Consider the following 25,483-nt stretch of genomic DNA (forward strand, 5'->3'; position numbering starts at 1 on the left):
CTGCGGTCCACGACGGGGACCGCGCACGTGCAGATGCTGCCACCAGGTGGCGCCCCCTCGAGCGCTCGGAGCCCGCCCGCACCTGCCCGGGGGATGCGCGCAGTCAGGGCGTGGGGGGCGGGGCGCGACGCCTGCTGTGACTTCGGAGTGGAGAAAAGGAGGCACAGAGAGCGACGGTAACTTGCGACAGTCACAGTGGGGACCAGAGCCTACCCAGGACACAGCCCCCGAGTGATGGGGGTGGGGAGCTTGGGTGTGGGCACCCGCAGAACAAGAGGGCAGGGACGGGGCTGGGGGGGCCCAGAGACGGGTAAAGGCCTGTACCAGGGACCCGCGGCCAGTGCCCAGGGAACCCAGGGGAGTCCCGGAGGGACGGCGGGTGCTGTGGTGACCCAGAGGACGGCCAGCCCCCCGGACCGCCCAGGGCACCTGCACAAGGAGCCGGCTGCCTGACCCGCAGGGGGGGCCTCGCTCTCACCACGCTCCCCTGCCCCGCCCCTGCCTGGGGGAGCACGGTCAGCCCTGGGGGAGCACAGCAGGGTCAGCAGGCCTCAATACCCAGCTCGGCAGGAAAGGGGAGGGACCCAGTGGGGCTACCCCAAGCCCTCTCCTGGGTGGAGGATGGGTGGCTCCAGGCTGTCCCGGCCTCTGAGCCCCTGGCAGGCCTGCTCCCCCTCCCAGGGTGTACACAGGCCCGGCCTCACGGGCGCCAGGGGGCCAGCATGGGGCTCGCACGCCTTCTGCTCCCACCCCTTCTTCCCACCCACCGTGTTCCTCCAAGCCCCCTGCCCTCAACCCTCAGGCCTAGCTGAGGATTTGGGGGGGATGGGGGGCGGCTGTGCCAGGGGAGCGTGGTGGGGACTGGGGACTGGGCAGTGCTCTAGGGGGGCGTTGGGGGGGGTGCAGGCTCTGCGGGGGGGACAGGGACCCTGCCAGAACACGGACCCCAGAGTCCGCGGAGAGCAAGGGTAAGCGGACGCCTGCGCTCCTGCTGGGAGCCTGGGGCCTGCGGCTTTATTTTCGTTTCATTCAGTGGCACCCGGCAAACACCCCTTCCCTCACTGAGCCCCACCTTATGGACAGAGGCCCAGAGAGGGTCCAGGATTGCTCAGGTCCTAGGCTGGAGGGAGTGGAGACGGAGATTGTACTGTCTGTCGTTCTACAAGGGACTACGGTTCCAGGCATGAGGACTGTCGCCCCCATAGGACATCCTGCAGCTCCTGGCCCCTCCTGAGAGGCTGTGGGCAGGGGTGGGGCACGGGGCAGGGCTCGCAGACACCTCTGCTGGGGGCGGGTGGACGCACGGGGGGCGGATGGACGAGGGCTTGGTCTCAGCTCTCCTGCACCCCTTGGGTTCTGCATCTGTGTCTCGCCGACATCTCCCCCCCAGGTGATACCATGCGGTGTTTGTCCTCCTCTGGCTTATCTCAGCACAATGTCCTCCCACTTTAGCCGCGTTATACCACGGGCCCAGAATTCCTTCCTTCTTTAAAGGCGAGTGACCTTCCCTTGCGTGCAGGTCACACTTCCTTTACTTCCATCCACCGACGGGCACGTCGGTGTGTCCGAGTCTTGGCTCCCGTGAACAATGCTGCAGGGAGGGGCGCCGCAGACCTTGCTGTGAGAGGGAAGGAGTTTCCCTCCCTGCAGGTGCACACCCAGAAGAGGACCCGGGGCCGTAGGGCCGTCCTGCTGCTTGCCAGGCCGCACCAGTTTGCATCCCCACCAGCCACACACGTGAGCCCGTCTCCTGCACTCCCTCGCTGGCACGTGTCGCCTCTTGGCTTTCGGACGGCGGCCGTCCTGACAGGTGTGAGGTGACCGCCGCTTCTGATTCCTTTAAAGATTTTATTCATTTGACAGAGAGACAGCGAGAGCGGGAACACAAGCAGGGGGAGTGGGAGAGGCAGAAGCAGGCTCCCCACCGAGCAGGGAGCCCGATGCGGGGCTCGATCCCACAACCCTGAGACCATGACCCGAGCCGAAGGCAGACGCCCGACGACAGAGCCCCCCAGGCGCCGCATGTGCCCTTGAATTTCTTCACTGTTTTCGGACCGGGGCTCTGCAGTTCCCTTTCGCAGAGGTCCCTCGAATTTGGAAGCCGGTCCTGAGTCTGTGCCCCCCTCGGTGCAGGGACCCTCCAGGTGCGCCCTCTGCCCTTCTCCCCTGCGCTGGTCTCCAAGGACACCTCACTGGCACGCCTCTGCCCCTCAGCATCTGAAGGACGCCGTCAGCGACAGCGTGTCTCCCAGCTCTCTTTCCGGCAGTCATGTTGGGCTGCCCATGGTGGCGTGCCTCTGCTCACGGCCGCCGTCCTGCTCCTGGGGTGGGGGCAGGGCCTCGTCCACAGCGTGGGCCCCCCTTGCCAATCCAGCCTGACGGGAGCAGGGGCCCCTCAGCTGCTGGGCGCCGTGGCATGCTGCGGCTCTTTCCCCACTCTACGGGCCCACTTGGAGCGTGTTGGATCTTGCAAGGGGTGAACCAAAATACTACCTCCAAGCCCTAAAGAAGCGATTCCTGAGTCAGCCAGTCCTGCCATGGTCCCGGGCCCTGTCCTGACGCTGAATTCTGTTCCGATCCCGTGTCCTACCCTGATCCCGGGCCCCGTCCTGACCCTGAGTCCCATCCTGATTCTGAATTCTGTCCTGATCCCGAGTCCTGTCCTCGTCCTGAGTCCTGTGCTGACCCTGAGTCCCATCCTGATTCTGAATTCTGTCCTGATCCCGAGTCCTGTCCTAGTCCTGAGTCCTGTGCTGACCCTGAGTCCCATCCTGATTCTGAATTCTGTCCTGATCCCGAGTCCTGTCCTCGTCCTGGGTCCTGTGCTGACCCTGAGTCCTGTTCTTCCCAGAGGTGACAGGCAGGACGGGACTGACCGTTCCAGGGTATTTCCCTGGACTCCATCCCCCTGTGCCTTCTGTGGACACTCCCTGGGCTTTCACGGTCAGGGCAGCAGCGGGGGCGACGTCAGGAACGTGATGAGACAGTGCAGTGGGTTGAACCGTGTCCTCCTGGAGCTTCAGAATACGCCCTTATTGGGAAATCAGGTCTTTGCAGGTGGAGCCAAGCCGAGGTTGTCCTGGACAAGGCGAGGACCTGAATGAATGGCCGGTGTCCTTGTGAGAGCAAAGAGGAGAGGTGAGGTGCAGACACACAGGGAGAGAGGCCACGTGAAGGAGGGTCAGGCTCCAGCACGATGCAGGGAGCATCAAGGATGCCAGCGGCCCCCAGGAGCCGGAAGAGGCAGCAACGATCCCCCCCAGAGCCCTCGGGGAGCCCACGACCCTGCTGACTCCATGTCGGACTTCCAGCCTCCAGACTGTGGGAGCAGGAATGTCTGCTGTCAAGCCCTCCGCCTGTGGCCGCCTGCTCTGGAGCCACAGGAGACCAATACGGGCAGCGGAGGTGAGCACGGCCTCAAAGGCAAGAGCCCTGCTCCCATCACCTTCCACCGACACAGAGACAGACGGCTTCCTTGTGTGTCAGGGAGCCCCTGAGGGGAAACGGCGGACTGAAGGAAAAGCGCAAAACTCCGACAGCACTGAGGTTATTTTACGATTAAAAACAAACAAACGAATACTCCTGGGGGAGTGGCACAACAGGGACCAGGAAGTGACCGTGTGTCCAGCATCTCACCTGACCCTGCGCAGGTGTATAAAGGGCCCCGGCCCAGGAGGTCCCGCACCTGAGCACCTGTCCTCTGCACCTGCTCCTCTGACCTGCTCCGCCCTCAACCCACCAGAACCATGGGCTGCTGTGGCTGTTCCGGGGGCTGCGGCTCCGGCTGTGGGGGCTGCGGCTCCGGCTGTGGGGGCTGTGGCTCGGGCTGCTGTGTCCCCGTCTGCTGCTGCAAGCCCGTGTGCTGCTGTGTGCCAGCCTGTTCCTGCTCCAGCTGTGGCTCGTGTGGGGGCTCCAAAGGGGGCTGTGGCTCATGCGGGGGCTGCAAGGGGGGCTGCGGCTCGTGTGGGGGCTCCAAGGGGGGCTGTGGCTCGTGTGGGGGCTCCAAGGGGGGCTGTGGCTCCTGTGGGGGCTGTGGCTCCTGCAGCTGCTCCCAGTCCAGCTGCTGCAAACCCTGCTGCTCCCAGTCCAGCTGCTGCAAACCTTGCTGCTGCCCTTCAAGCTGTGGGTCATCCTGCTGTCAGCCCTGCTGCTGTGTCCCCTGCTGCTCCCAGTCCAGCTGCTGCAAACCCTGCTGCTCCCAGTCCAGCTGCTGTGTCCCCTGCTGCTCCCAGTCCAGCTGCTGCAAACCCTGCTGCTCCCAGTCCAGCTGCTGTGTCCCCGTCTGCTACCAGTGCAAGATCTGAGATGCTGACCATAAGCCTCAGGTGAGCTCAGGGTCCCCAGGAAGACTTCCTTCCTCCTTTCCCCTCTGGGCTGCTCTCGACCCAGGGACAGTTTTCTCTGAGTTTTAAGGACGGAAATGACCCTGTCATAGTCCTTGGTTCGTCCTGTGACCCCCTTTGCAGTTACTTATCAGGAGGACCTCGTCCTCCTCACCCCATCCCCATCTCCTGGCATCCAGCACCTACACCCTGAAATTTCCTCCACGAGCACTTACCTCCGTGTCCGCCGGCTCCTCTTGACCCTCACTCTTTGTCTTTTCCCGTCATGGTCCCCACGGAGCCAGTCCTGCAGCCAAGATCAGAACTAGGGGCGCAAACTCTAGCTGAGACTCTCAGGGTCCAACTGGGTCTTCGGTCCCTTTAAATAAAATGTTCTGCACCTGTCAGCCTTGTTCTCACTGTGGTTCTTTCCCTAACGTCTTCGTCGTTGGCCTCTGATCTTCCATTGTCTTGCACCTGCTGTCTCAGGCCCTCTGCTCCGCCCCAGGTGCACAGCAGAAAGGGAAACGAAGACCCTCGGCCCCAGTCCCTGCTCCGGGAGGGGGGGGCCCACCGTTCTCCAGCAAGGTTGGTGCTGTCCTTTCCGCATTTCTGGGGCTGACCCGGCGTGGAGCGGGCACACACCTGGGGGAGATCCAGGGCGTGGGAGGCACAGCTTCACCGCTAACCCCTCCTTCTGGCGGCACGTCCTGCTCGTGACCAGGACAGAAGCTCTAGCCGGTGCCAAGGGCTTCAACTTATACAAGACGGTGGGAGGGCAGAGGCGTCATGGCAAGGGCACGTCCTCCGTGCTGGAAGGCGACAGCTGCCCCACGTCTCGAGGACCAGCCTTGGGGATCAGAAACGCTGCGTCTTTCTGCCCGGCTGTCCTCGGCCGGGCGTGCTCTGTGCCGGCCACAGGTGCCCGCTTCACCTGGACCTGATGCGGCATCTCCCTTCACTTGAGAACCGCGGTCAACCAACACGCAGCCGACTTCTGAGCGTCCTGTGCTGGGCCGCGCGGGAACAGTGAGAGCTGACTTATTGAGCGTCACGCGCCGAGCCGGAGGGAAATGTTTGCATACTGTGTCCCAAACGTATCATTAAAACAACAGGCAACCAGGACGTAAAGGGAGTTTCCTGAAGCTACAGAGCCAGTAAACCTATAGCTGGCTTCTAAGCTGTGTCACTCTGTCCCCAAGGCCTGATGCTGGCCTGCCTTGCTGGGGTGCTAGTGGAGGCACCCAGAGGGTGTAGATTACCTCGGACGTTCTGCAAGAGTATGACCCCCAAAGGAAAGAGAGGCCAGAGAGTTCCAGGACGTCATGGTCCCGGGTCCAGCGAGACGATGGCCAAGGAGCCCGGTTTTTGCTGTGATCTCCCTAGCAACCAAGAGGTGCCACGCAGGCCTTATCGCCGAGGCGAGGGAGCAGAGAGGTTTCCAGAGCATCACCCTCATGACGTGTCGGAGTGAAGAGTCACACGGAGCGATGGGCCCCAGAGTAGAGGGCGCCCTACAGGGCATGCGGTCCCCAGGCCTGCTTCAGCGAGGCTCGAAGGACCAAGTCACGGGCCTGATTCGGAAGAGCAACACTTCTGCAAGTCTAAAGCTGGATGAATGCACACGCAGGACAATGGACTTGAAGTCAATGTCCCCGCAACGCGTGACTGGTCTGACACAGAGCAAGGATGTGACTTACACATTCCCGAGGGTGATGCCTAATTTTATGTATCTGCTTGGCTGGGCCATGGCGCCCAGATATTTTGGTCAAACGTTATTCCTGAAGCGTCCATGAGTGTTTTTGGATGAGATGCTATTTCAATCTGTGGACTTTGAGTGAAGCCGACGATGGGCCTTGGTGTGGGTGGGCCTTGTCTAATCAGTTGAAGGCTTGCCTAGAACAAAAGACAGACTTCCCCAAGCAACAGGGAATTCTGCCAGTGGACAGCCTCTGGGTTCCATCAGCGATTTTGGCTCCTACTGGTTTGCCAGCAGAATGCCTTCGTGCTCGCACCCTGCTTCTCACCTGAGTCTCCAGACTTGGGCTCACCAAACCTCCGCAACAGCGTGAGCCAACTCCTTAGAATAAGCATCTTTCTCTACCTACACACCCTGTTGGCTCTGTGGCTCTGGAGAACACGGCCCAGCACACTGCCCGGCGGCCGCAGGGACACTGCCCGCAGACGTGTGTGGCCAGCCTGCGCCTCTTCCATGGGACGCCAGCCAGGACAGGGAGGCCAGAGTTCCACTAGCCGGAGCTGGGAAGGATGCCGGTCCCATGGGAAGACTCGGACACTTCCCCTCGGCGGGTGTGCCCGCGTGGTGGGACCACGCTGGCCTCCTGGGGTGGTGGGCCTGGGGAAGATGTCCGTGAGCTTCGGAGAGCCCCGGGGAGAGGCGCCAGCCTCAACATCAAAGTCTCCGCGGGGGCGTGGGAGAGGGCAGGTCCGCCGCCTCCCAGCCCTCAGTCTTCCTTGCCCTGCCCCCGGGAGAGAGGGCGCGGCCTGGGAAGTCTGCGGAGGAGAGGAGGGGGGCGGGGGAGGGGGACCTGCCGCCCTCACGGGGAAGACCTGGTTCTCCCAGGCTGCGCCCCAGAAACACCAGAAGGCGCACAACCCAAAAAATCCTGGATCCTTAAATCTTTAAGGAAATGTAGCTGCGGGGTAATAAGAAATGTAGCTGCGGGGTCATAAGCAAAATCCTTTTCAGTCGTTAGCCGAACGTACTAAAGTCGGGCGGTCACTGTGAAGCAAACGGAGGGGCGGAGAAGAGTGACCGCCTGGTCCCGGGCCGGGCGCGGGCGCTGCTGGCACGGACCCAAACACGTTTGCTTCTTGCTGCTGCCGCACCGTGTGGAAGTGAAGCCACGGGAGACCGGACCCCGTGCAGTAGAGCTCACTGGGCTTTCCCAAGCCTTCCTAGAGCCGCCCTCGGATCAGGAACATGCTGGCACCGCAGGAGTCACTGCCCTCAGCCCCGGAGGGCCGCCCCCTGACTTTCCTTGGTGCCTGTGGGTGCTGCCCGTTCGCCCCTGAAGGTCAGTGCAGCTGCAGGGGGCCGCGGGCATTCTCCGGTGACCCCCACAGGCTCGCGCTCCAGACTTTGGAAGGAGGGCCAGAGACAATGGCCCTACACGGTGGGCTCCTATGCGTGGCTGGCACTCCCAGGGGCAGGTGGGCTAGGACCCCCACCCACTGTCCAAAGGAGAGAGCAGGAAACGTCTCTGCTGTGAGTCTGAGGTCCAGGTGTGAGAACGTGTCCCCTACACTCCCCCTTCTCCCCCCACCAAAGGGACATCTTCAGGTCCTACAGGTGGGACCCAAGGAGGAGGGGGGTGCCCCCAGCTCTCAGGCACACTCACTCAGAAGGCAGCCTCAAAAACCGGGGGCTGGGGGCAGGATGAGGGGTGCGGACAAAGTGCGGACGGCGACAGGCGTTCACCGCCACGGGGCGGGGTCCAGAGTGGAGCTGAGCTGGGACGGGGAGGGAGGGCACCCGTGTCGGTCCAAACACCCCAGACTCACAGTTTGTACCGGCTTTTAGTAGATTTTTATTGAACAAATGTCACTTCATTTGAGATGACAGTCGCGCCATTGCCAAAGACTGAGTGACCGTTGATATTTTCTGTTTCCCCCGGGGGGATCTGCGGAGCTCCGGGGATTCCTGCTGAGGGCACAGTCCCCACCCCTTTATTACTAAGTGACCTTTTAAGGTAACCATGAGCCCCCCAAAGGCTAGACGTTTGGTGAAGAAGTTGAAGAAGACAAACGTCCCTTGCAAAGGGACAGGTCACGTGACGCCCACCCCCACCCCCCACCCCCGCCAAGGTCGGCTTTCCCTCCTGCCTTCCGCGAGAACGGAAAGACAGACGGCATCACCTTCCCCCCCGTGCGTCCGGATGCAGGGACCCCCGCCGGCTCCTTGCTTCTCCGGCGCTTCTCGCTGCGCTTCCGACTCGAGGTCACAGAAGCGTCTGCGGCTTCGTTCCCAACGCGCCGCCCCTGCACGCGCTGCGCGTTTGGGTCCGTGAGGGACCGAGGCTTCACGTCGTACAAACGTGGGGTTCCGGTCTCTGCAGTGCGGCTGCGAGCTGTTCCCCTCCCCCAGCGCGCTGCCTTTGTGCCTCGGTCAGAGCTCGGGCGACTTCCGGGGGGTCCGGACCCGGTGCCCCCGCCCCGCACCACCCTGCGTGCTTTGGGCCAGGGCCCGGGGAGCTAACGCGGCTTGAAGGCGGGGAACACCTTCCTCGCACTTCATTTCCATTTTCAGAGTCGCTTTGGCTTCTCACCACACGGGTCACCAACAGACTGCATCTTGTCTTTACCCACCAGAGAATTCTGCTAAGGCTTTTACTGGAATCCCACTAAATCTGCCGACGAGGGTGGGGCGTGTGGACACGTTCCTGGTGTTGGATCTTCCCACCTGCATGCACGTCCCCGCGGCCGCTTCGTGGGGCGTCTTTGGTTTCCTTCGTGTCACGTATAGCAGACCGATTCTGAGTACGTTTAACTGGATTTATACCTAAATATTTCATTTGGGGGGCTATTTTTCTTAAGGTTTTATTTATTTATTTGACAGACAGAGATCACAAGGAGGCAGAGAGGCAGGCAGAGAGAGAGGAGGAAGCAGGCTCCCCGCCGAGCAGAGAGCCCGATGCGGGGCTCGATCCCAGGACCCCGAGATCACGACCCGAGCTGAAGGCAGAGGCAGAGGCTTTAACCCACTGAGCCACCCAGGCGCTCTGAAGGGAGCTATTTTTTGAAAAATAGACTTTATTTATTTTAAAGTAGACTTTCTTTTTTAGAGTAGTGTTTGGTTCGCAGCAAAATTGGGAGGAGAGTGGACACGTGGCCATGTACCCTTCTTCCCGCACAAGCCCCCCACTTCCCACGCCTCCACCACGAGGGACACCCGCAAACCTGCACGGACCCGGTGTCCTCACCGGAAGCCCACGGTTTACACAGGGTTCACTCTCGGGGTTGCATGGGGGGTTTTTTTGTGGAAAAAAAAGAGTCAAATCTTAACTCTAACTGACCCAACTGCATCCAGGAACATCTCCAAACCACGAGACGACAGGAACATGAAGAAATGCTCCTGGTGAAGGAACAAGCCTGTACCAGCCCCGGCGCTGCTGAGGGTCAGGCCGGGAGCAGCCCGTCTGCCAGGCTGGTTCTGTCTCCCACGCGGGGCTCTCATCCCGAGGGGACGGCTGGGCGTGTGCCCCCAATGCAGGGGACTCTTGGGAAGTCACTGATGGGGCAACCGCTGTGGACTGGGCTGTGTGTGTCCTCCAAATTCACATGTTGAAGCCCTAACCCCATGGTCTCAGAATGTGACCTCATTTGAGAGGTAAACAGGTTAAGACGGTTACCGGGGTGGCCCTGATCCCATGTGACCAGGGTCCTTATAGGAAGAGGGGATCAGGACACAGACATGCACGGAGGGACGACCCTGTGACTACCCGGGGGAGCACGGCCATCTGCACACAAGGAGCGAGGCCTCGGGGGGACCCTGCCCTGCCCGCCCCTGCATCCCGGGCGTCGGCCTCTGGGACCAGAGGGACAGCCCACGGTGCTGGGGCGGCCCCCATGACAGGGAACGACCTGGCCCGCAGTGTCCACAACGCCGAGGCCAGGACAGCACGCGGGGGAGGCAGGGTAGCCCGAACAGAGGGTCTGAGAACGGGCTCCCGGCTGTAAGGACAGCGGGCGGCGTTCTCAGCAGAAGGCGTGGGCGGAGGGGAGGTCCACACGCAAACGAGGGCTTTGAGGCACGTCCTGCGCCATATGCAAAAATCCCTTCCACGCGGGTCCCGGGTCGGAATGCAAAGTGGGGAAGAAAATCTTCATGACCCCGGGTTGGGCAAAACATCTCCGATACGGTGTCTGCAAATGGAAAACATGAACCTGGCCGCCTCAGAACGCAGTCCGTGCTCGGAAGGCACCGCCGGGAGAAGGAGACGCCACAGGGGAGAAGGCGCCTGAGAACGGACGCCTCCGCGCCCCGACAACATGAGTTCTCAACCGTGGGCAAGAAGGAAGCAACCCGGTATGAAAGAGTGGGCTGAGGACGTAAAGGGGCCCCTCCCCAAAGGGGCCACGCGGACGGCCAGGGACGCGGAGGGGGCCTGACGTGGCCAGTGAGGAGGGACACGCACGTGAGAGCCGCGGGAGGGGACACGCTGCGGACTTTGCAGAGCGGCTGGAATGAAAACAGCCCACGCCGGCTCGGGCGAGGACGGAGCCGCTGGCTGGGGCGCAGCGGGGACTGCGCCTTGCGGGATGCCCCGGGCGGATCCTTCTAGAATGAACACACACGCATCGTGACTCAGTCCTGCTCACAGACACTGATCCGAGGGGAGAAGACGTCCATGTCCACTCAAAACCTGCGTGCGGGTATTGATCTGTGACCCCCGACGGGCGGGGGCGGTGGGACAGTCCCTCCGCCTGGGGGTGGCCTCGACGGCATCCTCCAGGGTCCGGGAGGGCTGGCTCCTACCTGAGCGGGAGTCCAGCTCTGCAGGCGGCTGCCGAGTCTGCATCCTCGGATGCATCCATCATGTGTCCCCATCTCTGTTCTCAGGATCCCTCACATCCTGGTTCTTTGTCACTGGACGGGACGTAGCCGGCCGACTCTGCCGTCTCTGGGGGCCTGTCCCCTGAGCTCCCCAAACACCTGCGTCGTCACACCTGCCCTAGGCTCTCCTCCAGCGTGACTTCTGCCCATCATCACCCGTGAAACCCTTAACAACGGGGTCTCCAGGGCATTCCCGGAGCCGGCCGTGCCCCATCCGGCAACCGGAATGGGGGCGCCTCAGTCATCGCCCTCCCCGCCCCCCCATCCTCTCAGACCCTCTGAGTGCCCTCCTGCGAGTCTGGGTCTTCCAGGGAACGGACCCCAGGGGGGATCCCACCAGAGGACGTCCCCGGGGGATCGACTGTGAGAGAGAAGGTGGGAAGGAGCCCTGGGACGCGACAGCGTGGGGACGGGCGCGCACGTGACCCTGAAGGAGCGGAGGGAAGGGCGCAGGCGAGACCAGGCTGCGGACACAGAGGGGCCGAGCACGGTCTTCGGGGCGCAGAAGCCAGCATCTCCGGCAGAGGAGGACACCGGGAAGGACCTGCCCCACCAGCCCCTCGGCGGCGTCAGGGCCCACAGGGTGAGGTTTCAGGGCGCCGCTGCCTCTGGCCGACGGCTGCCTCCTTCGCAAAGCCGGCGAGCGTACGGAAGACCCAAATCCGACCCGCAGGTCAAGCCTAAAGCCCGACTCCGATGCGGCGAAAGCGCATGTTTTGCAGGACGCTCTGACACAGTAGCAGGAGAGCGGCGGTGAGGGACCCAACACTTCCGAAGACTGAAACCCTGTGCCCTCGCGCCCGGCTCCGGGAGAACACGGAACTAGAACATTCCCCGGCATGGACAAGCACGCAGCGCCGTTCCGGGGCAGCAGCTGCTGACGTCCCCAGTCCAGTCTGAGGCTGAAGGTGTGACGTTTGACTCCTTCTACCCACAAAACAGCCGTTTCAAATGCTTCCATCAAATGTAGCGAGAACACGTCGAAGCCTGGAGAGTGAGGTGAGTTCACGAGAGCCCCAAAAACCCCGGCTTGAACACGCACTTGACCCCGAGATAACGACTGTTCGGCGAAAACCCTGCCGTTGGCGGCGAACCAGAAGACAAAGTCATCGTCCCAAACACCGAAACTGCTTTAACAGACAGAAACTTGGAACTCGCAGCTCGGAGACACGGTGGGACGGTGGGACGGTGGGACGGACGCTGCGCGCCGGGCAGTTCCGAGCTCTGCCACCGGCGGGACAGAGGTGGGAAGCCGGCCCGTCGCCCCACGGCATGGCGTGTCCCCGTGTGGCATCCAGGTCACATAGTATGACATCACACGCTCTGACCCCACACGGTCGTGCTGAGCGAAGAACACGCATCTTTGAAACCATAAGGACGAACTGTCCCTTCTCAGATTCATTTATTCAGCGTATCCGAGGGTGAGGCCTGGAAAGGAAGTGGTTGCACTAACGGTGGCAGGAACGGTCGGCGGCCTTCGTGGGGCCGAGTCCCAGATCGGACGGTGGCTGGTGTCTCGGCATAAGTGAGAGACCGCGAGCATGAATGACGTAGGGATTTGTGGCGAGAGACCAGAGGCGGGAATGAGGAAACGGGGCATCAAGTAAAACACGAACTATTAAAGCTATTGAAACTAAATCAAACCCCCCCGCACAGAAGACAGGGCCCCATGGCTTCACCAGCTCATGCACCGAATATGAAATAGAAATAAAACCCCTTGATGGAAATGCAGACTAGCGTCACCTCGACGCCAAGACTGACCAGGACGGCGTGGGGCAGGGAGGCAGCGAGTCCGCCGCACTCCCGGACTCATGAAAAATCATGACACACAGAGCAGTGTTTTTAAAATACCACCACAAAAGGAACATTTTAGATCTATTTCAGGCCTGCCAGGTTGTTTGACTATTGGGGAGAATCAAATGAGGTGCCCTGCAAGTGAACTTACTAAAAAGAGGGAAGTCATGCAATCAAATGAAAAGGCACAGAAAATGACTCAGTCATATTCGGGACTCGCTTAATAAAGTCAAGCCCCTTCTGCTAAGATGCGTGCGCACAAGACGTGAGTTAGCCCCGGAGCGATGGGTAAGTAAAGAGCTTTTGGTCCGGAACAAGGACCCCGAGTGTGCAGACCCGCTTTCCCCCAGCGTATTAACGGTGTCAGATTATTGAGGTTACATGGTCACGGCGAGAGAGGAGGTCTTGGGGGCCATGAAGACCGTCAGGGGAGCCCGGGGCGTCCTGGGCGGGAGACGCCCTGGTGCGGGTGGGGAAGCGGAGAAGACACTCCCCTCCGGCTCAGGAAGTCTGGAAAGGGTTCTGCTCTGGGTCAGGTGATTAAACTGGGTGAAATCTGGAGCGACGTGCTTAAGGACAGGTGGAAATAAGCCTGGTGGCCTGGGGAGGGGCGCCGCTGGGGGCGCTGGCCGCCCGCCCCGGGGAGACTGCGTGCAGCTGGTGCTGGTCACAGAGGTCCGCGGGCTTTGAGCCGTCTGCCCCCAAACCCGTGTTCCTGTTGCTCCCTTACTTGTCGTCCATGCTTTTGCAGAATTTGCAAAGTTTCTCCTGTCCGTGGCATTACGGCAGAAATGTCAATATTAGCATATTATGAACCACAGGGAAGTTCCTTTACGTCGTAGCGGCGGCCGGCAAACGCCTAGAGCAAATGTCATCCCGAACCGTGCAGCCCTGAACGGTTTATCTGCGAGGCAGGGACGGCCTGTTTCACAGCGGAACGGAAGCCCCAGGAAGTACGGAAACGACGCGGCGTCTGCGGATTAGAAGGGAGCGGCGGGAACTGCACGTTTGCAGGCGGACAGACCCGGGGCTGGGTACGTGGGAAACGCAGAAGTTCCGAAAATACGTCCTGAAAACAAAGACCGTCTTAGGAAGGACGCGGAATACGGGATCGAGCCTTTTACATCAGCAGCAGACGCCTGGGAGGGGGACTATGTCACGTAGCAGCACTTACAACGGCATAAAAGTCAAGCATCTGGACACAGATCTGACTGTGGAGGACCTCCGTGCGGGAAACGAGAGTGTCCTGGGGAGACCTTCCAAAGGGCTCCAGTGGGGCGGCCGGGCGCCTCGGGCTGGGGCGGGCTCCCGGGCGGGGTCCTCACTTAATGGAGCCGGTTAAGCGTCCGACTTGGTTTCGGCTCAGATCTTGATTTCGGGGTCGTGGGATCGAGCCTGCGTCAGGCTCTACGCTCAGCTGGGAGCCGGCTTGACTCTCTCTCTGTCTGCACCTCCCCCGCCTTCTCTCTTGAATAAATACATGAACAAATCAATCTTTTTTTTTTAAAGGACTTAAATGCATGAAACTTGGTGACACGCTTCCAGATTTGAAAAACCCAGGCTTATAAAAATGTCAGTTCCTCCCAAATGTGTCTCTGGACTTGATCAGAATCCCAGTGCGGTTTCCCCCCTGCTTGATAAGCTGATTCTATGATTTCGGGACTACGAGAAGCAGAATCACCAGGAAGTTCTGCAGACGTCCACTATGGGAGCCCCGGGAGCTGTGGACTCACGACGAAGCTACGGTAATGCGGGTTCCAAGGTCCCAGCGCAGCCCAGAGACGGTCCCCGGCAAGAGGGACACCTGCTGGGTGGCAAGCACCAAGGTGGCTCCAAACCTGGGAGGGGGAAGCGAATGGGGAAGGCGGGCGGGGGTGGGGGCGGGGGTCCCCGGGGGGGCTGGTCTCCGCGACGACGAGACGGGGTTAGAAGCCTACGTGGAGGTCGAGCATCCAGGCGGGAGAGCCCGGTGAGCCTTGGGGAGACGGGGCCCGACCCCCTTCCCCACACCCGGGCCTGCGAGTGTCCTGCATCTGGTGCTGGTCCGCGTGCCCTGTCGCGCCCTTCCGTCACAGAAGCTGGTACGTGCTAAGTGCACGCTTTCCCAGAGCCCCATGAGCCGTATCCCCATGGCTTGTCGCCGTCAGGCTCCTGCCCACCCCGTGCCCCCATCTGAGCTGGGGTCTCTGGTCTGTGGGAGCAGGAGGGGAGTGGAGAGCGCGTGGTGAAGAGAGCGTTGTGTGGGTCCGGTATCCGGAGAAGAGGGTCAGGCTGGGTAAGAGGGGCTGGGGGCTGGCCGCACAACACCCTCCTCAGCACACACGAGCACACGCACACCCGTGCACACCTGTCCACACATGCACACACGTACACACCTGTGCACGTGCACACGTGTGCTCCCCCTCACGCACACGGCCTGTCTCAGCCTTCAGACACACCTTCCATTCAGCCACTTGGTCTCGACCCTTTGAAGCTGGACAGTGGGCTGGAGGTCACGAGGTCAGTGGCAGGCCCGTTGGGGCAGCGTGGGGGAGAGGGAGGGCGGGGAAAGGTGTCCCCAAAGATGCAGGAACTAGGGGCACATGGAAAAGGACAGGAAGCTCACGCGTTCCTAGAAGTATTTTCCAAGCGGCCACTGCGGGCCCGACATTGAGCAAAACTGAATGAAAGCAGGGAGGGGAGTTGTGGGGACAGGGTGGGGTGGGGGGAGGGCCCAGGGAGGGCTGGAAGCTCAGGGGGGAGCCCCGAGGGGCAAAGACACAGACCTGGAGGCCAGAGACCGAGGCCAGACCCTGGGCCCGCCCGCCTGCTGGGGTGAGGGGCCACCGGACCCCGCCACAGACACCCCCAAGCGAGGGCCAGCCCCTCTTCTGAGCCCAGGGGTGGGGGAGACGGCGCCTCCAGGCTTCGGCCCCGCGCTGCCCGGGAAGGACACGAACGTTGCTGCCTGCAAGGCCACTGGGCCGTTTTGGTAACAAGAGCCCCGAAGCCTTGCTGGGTGGGGCGCGGCCCAGGGAAAAGCCAGCCGAGGCCTCCTTCCTGGGGGTGCATTTCCTCCAGGGACCGTCCCAGGGGGTCAGCCCGCCGGCGGCGGCAAAGGCTTAGGGAAAACGAGCAAAGAACATGTTCCCTCTATGTCCCCGGCCCCACCAGGCATAGTAAAGCCCCCGGGACCGCAGGGTAGGGCCCAGGTTCACGCGGTCCCCAGCTTCCCAGGTGCCCTCCGAATGGCACTCTGACCCTGCGTCCTCCAGAAAGCCGCCGGGCAGTGACGGGAACCCACCTGGGCGTGACCTCGGAGGCTCTGGACGACCCCCGCCCCAGCCGCCCTCCTGGGGACCATCTGGAAGGGACCCTGCTCCCCTCCGCGGGGGGGCCACATTCAACTCCATGCGGGGGTCCCAGCTCCGCACCCCTAACCTGCCATTGCCTGGGGTCAGGGGTCATGCCATGGTATTCCGTCCCTCCTCACCCCTCCTCCTGGGCTTCTGGGTCAGGCCAGGGGCTGGAGTCCTGCCCACTCGCCCACGCACCTCCCTACCACCCAGGCCCTCTCACCTGGGAACCACGTCTCCAGACCCGATCTGCTGCTCCCAGGACCCCTGCCCGACTGGCCCTCACAGAAACACCAGCCTCTCTGCACAGCCTGACTCGGCGCGGAGCTGTGGACCCACCTGGACTCAAGTCCCAGAAGCCCGGCCTTTTGGGGATTGTCCGGCACCTTCCCGTCCTCACCAGAGGCTCAGCCTGGCGTCCTGCTCTCCAGCCCCGTCGACGCCTTCCTCCCCGTGAGTCTGCCGTCGCGGGACACCACGTGGGCAAACCACGGGGCCCCGGGACGCACGCCGTCAGCTGACCCTTGCCCGCTCCAGAGACTGAGGGCACAGGGCCCCACCCCCTGCCCAGTTCCTTTGCCCAGAAAAGACCCCAAACAGCTCACCACCCACTGAGCCCTGCCTTGCTCCTGACTGGACCCCTCTCCCCGGCAGATCGGAGGGGATCCCCAATTCTTGGCCCCACAGCGCCTCTGCCTCTGTCCTGGGGGAGGGGCCACTCTCCTGTTGTCTGGGTGCCGCCAGACAGGGCCCCATCTGCACCGTCTGAACTCCGACACCCGGGACCTCATGACCGCTGTGGTCACCGGGCCTGCTCCCAGTGGCTCTCCATCACCAGCAACCCCGAGCTTGGCCCCCCAAGCTTGGCACCCCCCTGCCTCTCTTCTCCCTTCATGGACACTCACCGCTACGTCCCCATCCCTCCAAGCACAGCTCTCAGCCCCTTCCTTGCTTTCCCCCCCCCATAGGCCCCTCAACCCAGCCGGCACCTCTGGCCTTTCCATCCTCAGCGCCCCACACTCTCGGCTTTCCCCGGGGATGCCCGTCGTCCTGCAAGTGGCGGTGTTCCTCGGGCTCCGTGCCGGCTGGCACTACTCAGGCCGCCCGGGCTCCCCGCAGAGCCTCCAAACCCACGGCTTCAGCCCAGATGGCTTTTCTGCTCCCACAGGGCCCTCCTGGGGTCCCCATATTAATGCACAGTCTGACATGCAGGGATCCCCCATCTCCTCCCTGCCTGCCTCACCTGCACACCAAGCCTGTCCCCAGAATCCCTCAACCTCGCCTCTGAGACATAGTAGACATAGTAAAGACCCTCCCCCAGCATCCCCAGCCCTGGCCCACACGCCACAGGCTGTGCGCCCCGCCTTGTCCCCCCTAAGGGTTCCTGATGCTCCAAAAGCACCATCCTCAAAACCCACAAAGCACGCCTGATCCCCGCCCTCCTGAGCACGCCCGTAGGCCGGGGGTCAAGTTTGCAGACCGCCCTCCTTCCCACTCCGCACCTGAGCTGCCTGGAGCACCACCTGGTTCCCCAAACCAGCCCAACTCCGTGCCACAGGGGCTCTGTCCCCTCCCAGGGGACGCGCTGGTTTTCTTTGTTCTAACTTACAGCCAGGTGGGCAGTTGTGTTCGTGCTGCCTAACCCTCAGGGGGGCTCGTGTTTGGGGCTCCCGCTGCCAACGCCCAGCTCAGTCCGCTGGCCTCGTGGGCAGAAGACTGCCAGGTCACGGAGCAAACCTTCCTCAGCAGAGTCAGCCCTGGGGGTCTGGACCACCAGGCAGCGCCAGAGTGGGGTTCCCGAAGCCGTCAACCCCCCATGCCCGCTCGGCCGTGGGACAGAGGCTGGGCTGGGGCCAGACAGGTACTTTATTGACGGTTCACAGACACAGAGCTCGAGCGGGGTCACAGCTCGGAGGGGTGGGGTCAGGGAAGACAGAGTGAGTCCCCAGAGGCTGGCAGCACCCCCCAAACCGGGACGCTCCCACAGAAGCCCTTCTTGCTAGGTGTCAGGTCAGAGGGGCCCCAGGAGCCTGAGGGGGGCACAGGAGGCCAGGGAGGGCAGCCAGGGGAAGCCAGGGTGCAGCCGCACGGACCCCAGACACGGGCAGAGGCGGAGGGTCAGGAGGCAGAGAGGGTGGGCCGGCCCCGAGCTCCCGCCCCCGTAGTGCGCAGAGCTTCCGACGGCCTCGCTGCCCAGGTCACAGCTTTAGGGGGGCTCCAGGGCACGTGCCCTGGTCTGCCCCAACCACACGGCATCCCGTGTCACGGCAGGCGTGAAAACGAACACGTCTCAGTGCTTTGTCTCCACGGCCAGCGGGGCCCGGAGGGGCCCTAGTAGTCGGAGAGTGGGTACCGCAGGAAGATGAGGACGAGGATGATGCAGGACGCCGCCAGGGCAGAGCTGGTGATGTTGAACAGTCGGGCCGTCTTGGCGTCTTCCACCGCTCCGTTCAGGTCATTGAGAAGCTTCTTGTCCCGGACCTGAGGCCAGAGGGAGGACGTGAGGCCAGTGGCCAGAGAAGGAAAAGGCTCGTACCGGGGACGTCTGTGCGAAGGGCGCACAGGAATTCTTTGTATTGCTTTTTGCAACTTTTCGGTAGGTCTGAAATTATTTAAAATGTAATGGGATTGTCGACAACGCTCTACGACTTGACTGAGTGTTGCTGAGAGCACATCTGAAGTGTTCTTACCACCAAAAACCTACAGACCTCAAAAACAGTAACTGCATGTGGTGACGCACGTGCTAACGAGCCGCCTTGCTGCAATTATCGCGCAGCAGGTGCGCGTGTCGAATCGCCACACTGTAGACATTGGACTTACGCAGTGCCACACGTCAGCTGTATCTCAATAAAGCTGGAATCCATAAGTGAACACATGAGATACAGAAGGAAGCTGGTCTCAGAGTTTTATGATCAGACAATGGAGCACGTAAGTGTGCTCTATTCTGAACGAGGTCCCTGATCTAAAATTAATAGGGATTACCTGAAAATAGGCGCTGTGCGCAGACAGAATAAGTGGTAGTCCCTACAGTCTCTAGGAAGGGATGTTAAGATACAGGGAGTCAGCTGGAGCCCAGAAAGTCCTGGGAAGACAGTGACTGTGGGCAGAGCTGGACCCACTTCCAAGATTCTCTGGTTAGGAAGAGATATTCCTGAAGAGGAGGCCACCCTCACCCAGGATAAATCTTAGGATTTCCTTCTCTTCAGCACCTTTTTCTTCCACAAAGTCCAAAGAAGTGTAGCTGGGCATGTGGATGGATGAGAAGGAGGGAGAATAGAAAAGAATAGTGCATGGATCTCATGGATGGAGGACATGACTCAAGGGGCAATAGAGTGCAAGTGAGCAAGGATGAGTGTGAAGACAGGTGCATGAAGAATGGATGCGCTTGGCTCAGCTAGAAGAGCAGAAGGGATGGCAGAGGGCTGGAAGGATGAACGGGTGTGTCGATGTGTTAGGTCAGAGGGTGGATGGATGGATGGCTGACAGAGCTGGTAAGTAAGATGGAGAAAGTTACTTAGAAGTTGAGGTTAGATTAATAGTTAAGTGCATTGATACATAAAATGGTGGGAAGAGATGGGGAGAAGGAGGGAAGGGAGGAGGAAGCATAATGAACTTATATAAACACAGATGAATGGAAGGTTGGGTGATTATATGGTTGGGTTGAAGACAATAAAAGATGGTGGATCAATGTATAAGGGATTGTGGGTGGATGGATGGGTGGATGGATGGATGCGTGGACGGACGGGTGGGTGGCTGGGTGGCTGGGTGGCTGATTTGATGGGTGGGGGTTGGATGAGTGGGTGGATGGGTGGATGAGTGAGTAGATAGGTGGGTGGGCTGGTGAATGGATGGGCAGGGGGATGGATGGATGGGTGGATGGACAGATGGTTGAGTGAATGGATGGTTGGATGGGTAGGTGGATGGGTGGGCAGGCAGATGGGTGGATGCGTGGATGGGTGGATGGGTGGTGGGTGGATGGCTGGATGGTTGGATTGTTGGATGGGTGGATGGGTGAGTAGATGAATGGATGGTTGGATGGGGGGGTGGCTGGGTGGCTGGGTGGCTGGTTGGGTGGATGGATGGATGGTTGAATGGTTGGATGGTTGGGTGGGTGGATGGATGGGTGGATGCATACATGGATAGGTGTATGGATGGGTGGGTGGATGGGTGGTTGAATGAATGTATGGTTGGATGGGCAGATGGATGGGTGGATGGCTGGATGGGTGGGTGGGTGAATGGGTGTGTGAATGGATGGATGGATGGTTGGTTGGATGGATGATTGGATGGATGGATGCATGGGTAGATGGGTGGGTAGATGAATGGATGGTGGGATGGTTGTATGGGCAGGTGGATGGGTGGGTGGGTGGAGGGCTGGGCAGGTGGATGGTTGGATGGGTGGGTATGGGTGAGTGGATGGGTGGGTGGGTGGGTGGATGAATGGTGGGGTGGGTGGACAGGCAGGTGGCTGGGTAGGTGGGTGGATAGTTAGATGGGTGGCTGGGTGGGTGGGTGGATGATGTTGATGTTCAGAAAGCAAGTAATGGGGAAATATGTATATACAAAAACTGGCATGGTACTGCGCCTCCTAACCAACCTCTTTTACTTTCCTGTTACCGGGAAGTCCATAATCTCTTACGCCAGGTTGAGCAGACACCATGTCATTGTATCTGCTCCTCCTCTCCTGCTCCCCGTCCCTCCCCTTAACTCATGCCATGTGCTCCTTTCCTGGCCACCACACTGAGACCCTAACTGTGCTCTGGGCTTCTCTTGTCCCTTTCCTCCACACTCATTGCAGGTTTTATAGCTCTGGCCATATCTTTCCCTTCTGTGTCTTCCACACAATGAAATCCAAACTCCTCACGTAATTTTTCAAATCCTCCCTGCATGGCCATGTCTGGCTTTCCAGGACCATCTTCTTGTCCCCCACAGAAGATGGGGGCCCCGCACCCCTCCCAGATCACCCCACCCTCATGTCCTGGAACACCTGTCCCCTTACCTCCCTTGCCCGTGAAGTGATGCCCCCTCCCGTCAGTCTCACACACCCGGCTCCAAACTCGTCCCAAATCGGGAATGAGATATTCTTTTTCTGAAACACGGGGGCACTCCCCCCGCCTCGGAGGGGTCCTCCGTTCATCCGCCTGTTCCTGCAGCACCCTCTGACTGAGGTGTGCTGCCGGGGGGTGGGGCAGGGCGCGGGCGGCGAGGGTGAGCTACGGCGGGGGATGGGTCTTGAAGAGCCTCCAATGGTGAGATGAGGACTCGGGGCTTCGCTGGGCTAATGGGGGGGGGGGCGGGGGCATTACGGGCCGCTCGGGCCGACTGCAAGTGCAGAGCTGACGTCCCGCGTCTCCGCCTTCCCCGGACGCGAGGCTCCTCGACACGAGGCTTCACAGTCCGCGCGCGGCCCGCCCAGCTGCCCTGAACCGCCCCGGCCCGTGTGGGTGGAGAGGGTGGACGGACGGTCGCAGGCAGGCAGGGACACAGGGTTTTTCACAGCCACCGAATGCCAGCCTCGGCCCTGCCCAGGTGTGCTTGCTCGAACGCTGCTCCTTTTCGGTTTGTTTTGTGAGCAGATGAGGGCGGGAGCTCAGGTGAGGCGCCCGTCAAGAGCCCACCGCCCGCAGGGACCAGGCTGGGAATCGGGCCCGGGCCTTCTGACCCCAAGCCCGTCAGGCACCCTCGGAAGTGGCCCTGACTGGCTACACGCGGGGTGGGGTGCAGCGGGCTGGGGACACGCAGCGGGATGGACAGATGGCCACGTTCCCAGGGCCAGGAGTTGGAGCCAGCCTGCTCCGTCCCCGCCCCAGCCCCGCCGCTCAGGCCAGAGACAACTCACCTTGCACCCCCTTCCCTGGCAAGCCTCAAGCTTTTCCTGCCCTGGCTGTCCCCCAGGAAGGACGTGGGAGAGCAGCCCCGGGGGGGGGAGTCATTGTGGGCTCCCGTCTGCCCCTCAGAAGCACTAATTCCTACCCACCCCCACCCCAGTGCAAATCCGGCACCATTCAGGAATCTGTGACCTACCTACAACCTGCACCAGATGGGCCGGCCCCGGGCCAGCCAGCGCCCACAGCCAAGCCAAGGCGGGGAGGGGACAGCTTCCGGACAGAAGCCCACGCCGCCAGACCCATCGACAGGCCGCCGTCAGGACCTGGCAAGGGACCCCCGGGCAAGCAGAGCCCTGCCAGCTGCCGCCCCAATGCCAACCCCCAAGGAGCCAGAGCTGAGGGTAGTCTGGGTCCTCCACCCCCCAGTTTCTAGGGCCCCCTTCCCTTTGCTGCCTCCACAGCACGCACACGCACACGCACAGTCACACATTCACCCACGCATGCACGTATACTCACACTCACAGTTGCACCTAATACGCACACACTCAAGCCCATGACACACGCAACTCACATGCACACACCCATGCACACCTGTTCACACGTGCAACTATACTTCCACATCCACACTTGTACACACACTCACACTACAGGGGCACCCATGCCCGTGAATACATGCACACTCACACACACTCACTCGGGCCCCACACGGCGGAGCCCAGAGCTCAGTGCACAGGCTTGGAGGCGAAGGTGAGCCTGGCGGCCGGGTGATGCTGACGATGAGTCAGGAGGCGGGGAAAGCCAGGTGGCTGGGGCGTGTGAGGCCAGGGGAGGGGTGGGGCTCAAGGATGCACAGAGGCAGAGCCGGCCAGGCTTCTGCCTTTCTTCCTGGGCCTCCCTGGCCTAGACTCTCCCCTCCCTCCAGCCCCCACATTCCACCCCCACCTCACTGGGCGTCCGCCATCGGTGACGTGCACCTGGGCTTGGACCCGCGATCTGGGGACAGTGATGATCTGGCTAGACATGAGCCGGTCCCTTCCGGAGTGGCAGGGAGATGGGTCCTGACCGTGGGGCCCTTCAGTCCTGACGCATTTGCACAGAGCTCCCCGCTTCAGATGTGAATGGGCCACAGCCTCTCTCCTGCAGTCCTGGTCCATTTCTCTCTGCCTGGCCCTGGGGACGTGAGGCCCGTCCTCCTGGCACCCTGCTCGGCTCCCAGCCAGCTCCTCTCACAGCGGTGAGGGGCTTTTGGAAATGGTACCCACTCCAGGTTGGGCATCAGGGGTGTACGGGACATGCTTGTGGCTCTCTCTCCCTGGGCACTCTGGCCACCAGGAGAGACGGTCTAGAAACCGTGTGGGAGAGGGAAGGCAGCAAGCAGAGACCCTGTGCACCGTGGGCTCTTTCTGAACGCCTGCCTGATTTCAGGGCCCCAGGGAGGGTCTTGGAGAGGAAGGTCTCCATGCCGTCCTCCTGTCAGCGGGAAAGGCTCCAAGGGTCTTCGCGGGGGAGCTGGCTCCATCCCCGCCTCCCCGGGGACAGCTCAGCGACCCCCTCCCAGAGGATAGGACACTGAGCCCTGGGTCTGCTCTGCAAGGACGAAGCTGGCTGGGTAGAGAGCGCAGGCCCGGGGCCCCCCGAGCCCGACAAGGCAGCCTGGAAGCTTCTGCAGCTCAGAACTGGGAAGGGCAGCTCCTCCCTGCCGGCTCAGAGCTGGCCAACTGCCATGTGTCTCTGGATCCCAGGAGGTGCCCCCCCGCCCCCCCCTCCTCCGGCCCCCTCCCCTGCCCTGCTCACTTTGAGGGAGTAGGCCAGCGCGATGAAGCCCAGGCAGCAGAAGTTGAGGTAGACGAAGTTGAAGATGGACCACAGGTAGTAATCGTTGACCTCGGTGGTGTCTGGGTAGACTTCGATGACCGTGGTGGGGTTTGTCATGGTCTTCTTCTCGGCGAGGTGCTTGCAGGCCTGGGGGGCGCCCGAGGCCCGCACGCTGTCCGCCTTGCTGCTCTTGGACTCCATGGGGAACAGGGTGGGTGCCATGGGGGGCGACGCTGAGGGCTCAGGGGCCGGGGCCGCTGGAGCCTGCAGGGCCGGGGGCTTGGACACGCAGGCAAAGCAACCCTTGGGTGAGCCTGCCGGGGGCCTTGGAATCCAGAAGGCCCCGTCCAGGGGCACTCGGGCTTCCTGGGCGCCGTCCGTGGTGCTGGCCGGGGCTCCCAGCGGGGCTGGGCACTGGCCGGGGCCCTGGGCCTGGAGGGAGGGGGAGAGGAAGAACGAGCTGGGTCCTGCCTGCCCTGCAGGGCTTGCCCTGGTGTCCTGCAGCATCTCCCCTGCAGACTCACAAGCGGCCCCAGAGGAGACGGAAATCCCCACGGAGGCAGCCAGCTGCCCGCCTGCCACCTGCCTCCCCCACCCGCCCCAGCCACCCCGATGCCAAAGCCCTTCCCAGCAGTCTTGGCAGGAGCACCGGGGGCTTTTCCTCACTTTGCCGTGTGCGCACAAACATTCACCCACTGACACACAACAGCAACACCCCCCCATGCCCAGTAACGCCCCAGCCGACAGGCTGTGCAACAAACAGAGCCCACCAGCATCCCAAACGCCCCGCACACACAGGACGCGCAAACCCACAATGACAGCGTCTCAGCCACCGTCTGGCAGGATGAGCAGAGCTCCCCGAGCACCTGCAGGCTGACACGGCTGACACATCGGACCCCAAGGCTCGCCAGACCCCGGGGCACACCCCCGCGCTCAGAAGCTTCCGGGTAAACAGCTCTGCACTGTGACACGCAGCGTGGACACACACAGCCACACGGGCTCGGACGCCATCGCCGCGGGATGGAAATGGCCACTGCGGGCGCCCCAACCCCGTGCGCGTTGTCCCCGCCCCCAACCGCTGGCCCAGAGCAGCCACCGGGACCCCGAGCGCTGGCTCGCAGGGAGCCCCCAAGCCCGTGCCACGGACAGACGCACAAGGACGCTCTGCGAAACGCGCACTTCTCCAGGCAGGCACCAAGGCGTCCGCGCGCCCTGCGCCCTCCCCCCACCCCGGGGGGTCTGCGCCGTTACCCCGCGACCCGGCCCAGGGCTGCTGCGGCCGCATGGACGGCGCGCCCCGCGCCCTCACCTGCTGGCGACTCCTTGGCGGGCGGGCCAACCCCTGCGCCGCGGTCCGCTCGTCCTTCCGCCGGCCCGCGGCTCGCTGTCTGCCCCGGCGCTCCGCGTCCCGGCGGCCCAGCCTCGGCGGGGGGAGCGCTCGGGGCTGGCGGCGCCGCTGTCCCCGCTCCTGCGCTCCCTCCGCAGCGCCAGGCCGGCCGCGCGGCTGCAGCCCGAGCCTGACTCACGGCGCCGGCGGGCGCAGCCACCTCCCCGCCTCCTCCCGCCCGCAGGGTGGGGGCCGCGGGCGCCCGCCGGAAGCCGGACCCTCGGGGGCTACAGAGCCGGTGGGGGGCTTGCGGGGATGGGTCCTCCTAGGGTGCCACCCGGTGTCCCCACGCTGAGCCTCCCCTGCCTCCCTGCCCCTCCCTCTTGCTGGGCCCCCAGCCTCTCTCCCCGGCCTCTCCAGGAGGAAGACCCTCCATCCTCCCGCTGTCCTCCCCTGCCCCACCCGCAGGGACCCGGACTGCTGTCTGA

At 62.2% G+C, this 25,483-nt stretch overlaps 2 protein-coding genes across 3 annotated transcripts; one reads left to right on the plus strand and one right to left on the minus strand.

Moving 5' to 3' along the window:
- Positions 1 to 2,239: 2,239 nt before the first annotated feature.
- On the plus strand, positions 2,240 to 4,708 carry LOC308351242 (uncharacterized protein). Its single transcript, XM_080816757.1, has one exon. It carries the CDS (start codon positions 3,747 to 3,749, stop codon positions 4,302 to 4,304), a length of 558 nt encoding a protein of 185 aa, XP_080672883.1. The 5' UTR covers positions 2,240 to 3,746; the 3' UTR covers positions 4,305 to 4,708.
- A 13,168-nt stretch (positions 4,709 to 17,876) lies between these two features.
- On the minus strand, positions 17,877 to 25,131 carry IFITM10 (interferon induced transmembrane protein 10). 2 transcript variants are annotated; one of them, XM_080817588.1, is made up of 3 exons: positions 24,978 to 25,131; positions 23,648 to 24,100; positions 17,877 to 18,509 (listed from the first exon to the last, which is right to left on the minus strand). In XM_080817588.1, exons 2-3 carry the CDS (start codon positions 23,888 to 23,890, stop codon positions 18,360 to 18,362), a joined length of 393 nt encoding a protein of 130 aa, XP_080673714.1. In that variant the 5' UTR covers positions 23,891 to 24,100; positions 24,978 to 25,131; the 3' UTR covers positions 17,877 to 18,359. The 2 variants fall into 2 exon arrangements, with proteins under 2 accessions (XP_080673714.1, XP_080673715.1); XM_080817589.1 differs by lacking the exon at positions 24,978 to 25,131 and adding an exon at positions 24,482 to 24,705.
- Between the last annotated feature and the right edge of the window lie 352 nt (positions 25,132 to 25,483).

Source organism: Martes martes (genome assembly GCF_963455335.1).
Source record: "Martes martes genome assembly, chromosome: 10".
Taxonomy (NCBI): Eukaryota; Metazoa; Chordata; class Mammalia; order Carnivora; family Mustelidae; genus Martes; species Martes martes.